The 7,509-nt window shown below is 44.4% G+C and overlaps 1 protein-coding gene across 1 annotated transcript in view; it reads left to right on the top strand.

Annotated features, from left to right (window-relative positions):
• Positions 1 to 7,509, top strand: part of LOC107678964 (uncharacterized) — a 39,270-nt gene that overhangs the window by 29,540 nt on the left and 2,221 nt on the right. The window contains exons 5-13 of the mRNA XM_016474362.1: positions 3,753 to 3,817; positions 3,923 to 4,134; positions 4,255 to 4,305; positions 4,451 to 4,508; positions 5,061 to 5,180; positions 5,282 to 5,408; positions 5,495 to 5,521; positions 5,668 to 5,697; positions 7,123 to 7,284. Coding sequence (XP_016329848.1) covers positions 3,753 to 3,817; positions 3,923 to 4,134; positions 4,255 to 4,305; positions 4,451 to 4,482 — 360 coding nt within the window. The 3' untranslated portion in view covers positions 4,483 to 4,508; positions 5,061 to 5,180; positions 5,282 to 5,408; ... (1 more) ...; positions 5,668 to 5,697; positions 7,123 to 7,284. The remainder of the gene's footprint in view (positions 1 to 3,752; positions 3,818 to 3,922; positions 4,135 to 4,254; positions 4,306 to 4,450; positions 4,509 to 5,060; positions 5,181 to 5,281; positions 5,409 to 5,494; positions 5,522 to 5,667; positions 5,698 to 7,122; positions 7,285 to 7,509) is intronic.

Here is a 7,509-nt window from a genome sequence, read left to right as displayed (position 1 = left end):
GCCTCAGGGTGCCATGGAGGAAACGAGTGATAAGTGGGTGTCTTCCCAATGATTGACCACCCAGAAGGGCGTGATAAGCAGCTAAGGCCGCCACGTATACCTTCAGAGTGGAGGGAGATAACCCTGCGGACAATCGCTCCTGCAGAAACTCCAGAACTGCACCAACTGGGCATTTGACTGGGTCTTGCATTCGCTGTCCGCACCAAGAATTGAAAAGTTTCCCCTTCAAGGCCTACAGTTTCCTCGTGGCGGGAGCTCTGAACTGGAGTATGTTATCAACAACCTCAGTTGAGAGACCGGATGCTAGGAGTCGTGCCCCCTCAGGTGCCACGCCCACAGCTTCGATAACTCTGGGCGGGGGTGAAGGATGGTGCCCCCCACCTGAGAGAGGAGGTCCCTCCTGATCGGAATCTCCAGCAGAGAGCCATCAAGGAGGGACACCAGGTTTGAGAACCATACTCAGGCCGGCCAGAATGGGGCTACTAGCAGGAGACGGACCCTGTCCCGGCGTACTCTCTCCAGAACTCTCGGGAGCAGAACGATCAGGGGAAAAGCATACAGACGAAGCCTCGTCTGTACCATACGATCCAGCCCAAGCGGAGCTGGGTGCGTGAGGAAGAACCAGAGTGGACAGTGTGTCGTATCCTGAGACGCCACTTCTGCCACTTCTGCCTGGCCGAACTCACTCCAGAGGAGCTCCATCACCTCTGGGTGGAGTCTCCATCTTAGCCCCTTTAGCCCCTGTCTCGACAGGATGTCTGATCCCTGATTGAGGTACCTAGGGATGTAAACTGCTCTGAGTGAGAGGAGCTTTCCCTGAAGGATCTGGTGCGCCAGCCTGTAAAGGGGCGCGAACGCAGACCCCCGTCGGTTGATGTAGGAGACCACCGATGTGTTGTGTGTGGACAAGCACATGATGTCCCCTTAGGTCTGGAAGGAAATGTTCCCGTGAGGGAGTCATCTGTCGTTAGCATTACGCAAGGACAAGGAGCCCCCAATATCGGGCCTTGAGACAGGAACCAAGGTTTCTTCCACATGTCTAAGGCAAAGTAAGCATCGCCGCGTGACCTTGATCGTGCAAAGCGGGTTCCCTCTCTGGGAAAACCCCTTGGTCCTGAGCCACCACTGCAAGGATCTCATGTACAGCAAGCCAAAAGGTATCACGTTGGATGCAGCTGCCATCAGACCCAACAATCTCTGAAACTGTTTGACAGTGAGTGACTGGCCTTCTCTCACTCCCCTCACGGCTATGAGAATCGCTTTGATACGAGCAGGGGACAACTGTGCCTGCATCGTCGTCTAATCCCACACCACGCATCGCAACGGAGCCAGGGCAGCATCCACACACTTGGTGAAAGTGCGGGATGAGAGTGACAAGCCAAACGGAAAAAAAGATACTGGTATGATTTGCCCCCAAAAGCGAACCTCAGGAACTTCCTGTGTTGAGGAAGGATGGATACTTGGAAGTATGCGTCCTTGAGATCTATTGTGACAAACCAGTCATCTGATCTGAGACACGATCTGTTTGATAGTGAGCATCTTGAACCAAAACCGTTTGATAGCGTGGTTCAATAGATGCAGATTTATGATCGGACACAACCCTCAGTCCTTCTTCAGAACGATGAAGTAGCGGCTGTAGAACCCAAACTCTCTGTCGAGAAGAGGGACCATTTCGATGGCCTCCTTCCTAAAGAGAGTATTTACTTGTTCTAATACCAGAGCCTGCTCAGGGCCCACTAGTGTAGGAATGACCCCGTTGAAGCGAGGTGGATGAGAACCTAACTGAATACTGTAACCTCTCTCTACAGTCTGCAGGACCAATTGTGAGACATTTGGCAGAAGTTTCCACGCTGTCAGAAAGTCTACTAAGGGAACCAGTCTCTCGAGACTGGCCTCTGGTGTCACTAGAGGAGCCACCTGGGTGCCCTGAAGTGAACCAACCTGACTGCTCTAGTGCCCTCAAGCTTTCCCATGTCGTACCATCGACAGACGGCAGCTGGGAAATTCGCTCGTCGGAGCTCACTGAGCCCTGAAGCACCAGGGCTCGCAGGTGTATCAGTGAAGTCAACAGGCAGCAGCTGGGAAATTCGCTCGTCGGAGCTCACTGAGCCCTGAAGCACCAGGGGTGGCAGGGGTATCAGTGAATCTCCCTGAGGGCACTGAGGAGGATCGGGCACCATATACTGAGGTGTGTACCTCTCCTCCCTAGGGGGCGCTTCCCTCAGGGCCCTGATGATGGTTCTGTCAGGGCCGCTTGGCCGAGGCCTTAGTCAGAATAACGGTCCGCAGATCTGCTTTCTGCTTCGAAGACCCCGACCGAGAGCATCGCCCTGACCCCTGCTCTTTCTGTGGGGGGGGTGCAGGTTGCGGCGATCTGCTTCTGGGTCTGGCGGTATGAGGAGCTAGACAGCCGGGGCTGCTCCCGCTCAGTAGCCCCGCATACCTGGGATCTTCGAGGGAGGATGCGCTGAAATGCCGCCGCCTGTTTCTTCGCCTCCTGAAACCTCTCAACAACAGTATCGACTGCACCACCGAAGAGGCCAGAAGGGGATAGCAGGGCATCCAGGAGGAAGAATCTGTCGTTATCTTGTAAATCGGACAGATTCAACCACAGGTGTCACTCCGTAGCCATCAGCACTGCTATGGAGCGGCCGATGGCTCTGGTCGTTTCCTTGGTGGCCCGAAGTGACAGGTCTGTGGCCCGACGTAGTTTGGCAACTATGTCGGATTCCTCATCCCCACTCTCATGCAGGTCTTTTAGCAGGTCGGCCTGGTACACCTGTAAGCTTCGGGGCCTTCAGGGACGATGCTGAGGACGGGGAGAAATAGCTCGCGAGCATCTGCTCCACTGCCGACATTGCCCCATATCCTTTCTCATTCAGTCCCATAATGTTGGAATAATAAGAGATGGAAGGGCTGAAGAGTCGGGACGAATATGGTTTCTCCAACGATCTTGAAACCTCAGAATGAAGATTGGGGAAAAATTGAAAGGCCCTTTCGTGAAGGCTGTGATCTGGCTTTCAGGAAGCACTCGTCCAGTTTACTTTTGGGACGAGCGTCCTGTTTCTCGGCTGGCCATTCGATGTTCAGTTTGGCTACAGCGCGGGTCACAAGCTCCACAAGCTCCTCATACGCGAGGGACTGTGGTGGCGAGTCCACAGTCTCCTCTGTGTCGACGCTCATCACGTTAGCCTCCTCGGAGGAAGACAGACAAAGCTTCTGGTTTCCTCTCCGGGAGGAAGAAACCACGGAGTGGGCTTCCGATCCCTGAGAGGGAGCTGTGGATGTAGCTGGTGAGGACCGAGATAAGGACGAGCCCGTCTTGGATCCCTCCACTAAATCCACTTGCGATCCCCAGGATAACAGCTGCCGCTGTGCCTCGGCAACAGGGGGGCCGGACCAAGCAGGATTGCGAACCTGGCAGCTTTCATCGAAGATGACCACACCAAATGACCACGTATTTTGACATTAAATAAATAAAATCACTGGTAAATAAAACACACCTTAGTATTGACTTTTTTTTTTTACTTGAGTATTTCAAATATTTGCAATGATATTCGCATCAGTGTATATATATATATATATATATAGCCTACTTCAGGATCGATACGCCCATCCCTATGAAGAATCAGAATATTTGTTGATTTTTTGACAGAGAACGTTTCCAAATTCTGTTGAAACAAAGCTTTTATCTGTATTTCGGTTACTTTTAATTTCTTTATTCAATTAATTATTATTTTTCTCCCTCTCAGGATGATTCTGATTGGGAAGTTAAAATACCTTCAGAGGACACAACTGATGCAAATATCAAGTACAGGTACAGAGATAAATATTTATGAAATATGACATACTTGTAACATTACATATATAATATCACATATTCTGAGAGCATCTTTATCAGTGTTATATTTGTGTTTTTCAGTGTCAGCTCCTCTGAAGGGCAGCATGAATGTTTAGAGACTGGCCTCCGCTGGCGGTCTGACAGTGATGTCAGTCTGGAGTATCGATTTGTTGACTGGAAATCACTCAGTAAAGATATTATGAAGAAATACAAACCATGTGGACCTTTGATGGACATCACTGTAACCTCTGGCACACTGGAGGAAATTCAGCTACCTCACTTTGTCTGTGTAGGTATGTATGTGTAAGGCATATCTCACTCCAGATTCAATCATTTCAACATTCATGTAAACCTTTCAAGCCAGACCTATGAGCTCTTGTTCTATGTAACTTAAACTGCATTACTGTCCACAGATTTTGAATCTTCCTCAGATGATGCAGTGAAAGCTCTTCATGTAAAGGACGGTACTGTTTCATTGGAAAGATGTGAACTAAGCGGATTCCATGCCAAACTTCTCAATCCCACCTTCTCATTCTTGGCAATTGTTGTAGAGGTGCAACAGTACCTCACCATGAAATTTCACTGTGAAACTTTGATTTATCGCAACAGAATATCTCCTCTCAACCTTCATGTGTACCTGATTTTAAAGGATAAAAGACTTAAGAAGGTAAAATCTAATGATAAGCTTTATGCACCATATGACAGTGTACCATGTGACCACGTATTTTGACATTAATTTACTTACAATTGCAGAATAATAACCAGCTACTTATTTGATGATTTTATTTGAAAGAGACAATAACCAAACTCTTCTGAAGGGCTAATTAAAATCTTGCCATTATAGTATTCCCTCAGGCCCCTCTTTTCACACAACAAAAGCAAACAAGACATATACAGAATATAAAGGATGCTATGTTTTCAAGTCTTTTGAAGCCATTTAGCCTATTAATTTCAAAGCTAAATAAATAATTACATAAATAAATCTGGAATGTGTATGATACACGTATGAACCTCTATGATTATAAGTTAAATATACCACTCAACAAGTTTCAGTATTTGAGATTTTAAAGGTGTTGTATGGCTTCAGATGACTTGGAATATAACAAATTGTATGGACAATATAAGTATATTTATATTTTTGCTTTTGCAGAAAGCAACTGTAACACTACTTCTGTAAGTACATGTTTAAGTAACAGATAATTATGTCTAACACTGTTAGAAAGTGGAGGAGAAGGAGACAAATAATATGGAGATTTTAAAACCAACTCCAGATGAAGCCCTTAAAATCGATGACAGTTACACCCTGAAGACATCTTGTGGCTCCAAAATCAAACCTTCGGTACCTGGAAAAAGTTTGCCTTCACTTTTTTTTTTGGCTAGAAAATGATCCAGACTTACATGCTGCCTCTTTCTAAAATATTTAAATTCACTTCTTGCCAGAGTTTAAAATTGACACCCAACAAGACCAACTTCTTTGATTTACACATTCAAGATGCAAATGAACCAATTGAACTCTGTATAATGACAAAAGAGGGCCAACAAATATGGGAAGTTAATATAGAATCAGGTAAACAACCCACAATAACTTGCAAATCTCTCTGCAGATCAGCTGTTTATCTTGTATATTTTAATTTTTTGTCTGTGTTCTTTCAGATGAATTCAACACAAACAGTTCAGTATGTAAGTGGCAGTACAATCTCAATATATGAACTATAAACATGAATACACATATACATGCTATAAATTCAAGCAAGTGTTTTACTGTTGTTCTGCAGTTAGAATAATATTTAATACAGTTAATGTAGGTATTTTTGGCCTCATTTCAGCTGAATGGAGGCAGACGACCACTTAAACCAGTAAGTCACAATGACTAGTTAATTCAGTGACCGGTAGCCTAAATGTTCGAATACGCAAGTAAAACGAGCGTGCCAAGGAATACGTAATGTAATGTGTGTTGTAATGTTGTTAAAAGATGCGAGTGAAAACAAAAGAAAAAGAAAAGCTTACAGTGGCATGAGCATAGACTGTAAAAAAAAAACACGGACGTAGTGTCCGTGACGTCACCCGTAGGTTTCTAAAGAGCTCAAAGCTAAAAGTGGGCGGAGCCGGCCGTCGCCATCTTGGTAGCACATCACTCCCAGATCATCGAAAATGGGCAAAGAGCTGGTTGCTGAAACCACGCCCACCGAGCTCGACGGTGCTGACAGCAGCGGCAATCCACCTGCCACTCAAGTGGCCACACCCTTAATTATGCAGAATTTTAAGGCTTAATATAATTTAAACGGATGAGTTATAAAAAAATTCACCCCCCTCACAGTTGTCATGAAGGGCAAAATTAACTATATAGGCCAAAATAATTTTTTGAACCAGGCTGTAAACACATTTTTTTCTGCTGTGAAGTCGGGCATTTTAACATGGGGAGTCTATGGGATTGACACCCTTTTGCAGCCAGCCTCTAGCGGCCAGTCGATGAATTACAGTTTAAGTCACTTCCGTGTTGGTTTCACGAAGGAGATCGGAAGGTTGCCGCTTGGGCATGAGTCGTGACTGTCATGTTAGCCTGATGGGGCCAAACTTCCTCTGTAAGTGATTTTAAAGCATAAGACAGTACCCAGATTGGAAGACTACAATAATATTTAACTTAATTAAATTTTGCTAGGCTACTATGAGATGGATAGCCTAATTGTTATATAATTCAGATTGGCTACCTGTTATTTTTTTATGGTAGGCAAGACGTGTATATTTTTAAATGTGATTGGTACATTTTACCAGAATTTACCATACCATCCAAAAAAAAAAAAAAAAAAAGGAAAAATATGCCATATAAAAATAATTTAAGAATTTTTTTTCTTCTTAAAACACAAGATTTGGTTTTCAAACAGCCTTTTTCCAGGATCATCTTATAATCAGGGTCGTCTTATATTCGGGTGAATACGGTATTATTATTTTTTGTGTGTCTTTAGCCACTATATGTAATTTAAGTTTGACCTAATCTGCCATCTTGTTTAAAATATTGCACTCTCATCTGGTCTGAGATCGTGGGGCATTCTGGTATTGCTTTCATGATGAAGGATAAAATAAATGCTTTCCTAGAATTTGGCCAAAACTGCTGTTTATCTGAGTAATATATGCGTACATATACATTTCGATATGCAGTTTTTGAAAGTGCAGCCTACACTTTCTTATGTAATTCCAAAAGCCTGGACAATAATTTTGTTACATTATGAGTTTTGTTGTTATTGTTATTTGTATGTTCTTATTCTCTTTGTGTGTCTTTTCAGTTACTAGATCCTCGTTAATTTTGCAATGGATGCGCCGCCTGTTAGAGACTATGGGACACTCAGCTCGCGCTCGTTTTGAAACGCCTCTTCTGCCATCCACAAGTGAGCTGATGAGACTTCGGCTCGGTCGCACAGCTCAGGGGCACGATGCTGGTCTGACAGGTGGGGGGACCAAACTTAGTGTTAGTCAGTTTTAGTACCACTTTAATATGCAATGGATTATCAAAATGAAAACAACACAAAGAAAAATAATATTTTAAGGAAATTAGTATTAACATAATTTAAGGAAAAATGTTATTGTTTATAGTTTTTGACACATGTAACATTGCAATTAATAAATGACAGGGTACCAGACTGCGACTATTTTTTTCTCCCGGTGTGACTAAA

The sequence above is a fragment of the Sinocyclocheilus anshuiensis genome, unplaced genomic scaffold, assembly GCF_001515605.1.
Source record: "Sinocyclocheilus anshuiensis isolate Anshui unplaced genomic scaffold, SAMN03320099.WGS_v1.1 scaffold2040, whole genome shotgun sequence".
NCBI classification, from domain to species: Eukaryota; Metazoa; Chordata; class Actinopteri; order Cypriniformes; family Cyprinidae; genus Sinocyclocheilus; species Sinocyclocheilus anshuiensis.
Note: the sequence above shows the minus strand (reverse complement) of the source record. Positions and strands in the feature narration are given on the sequence as shown.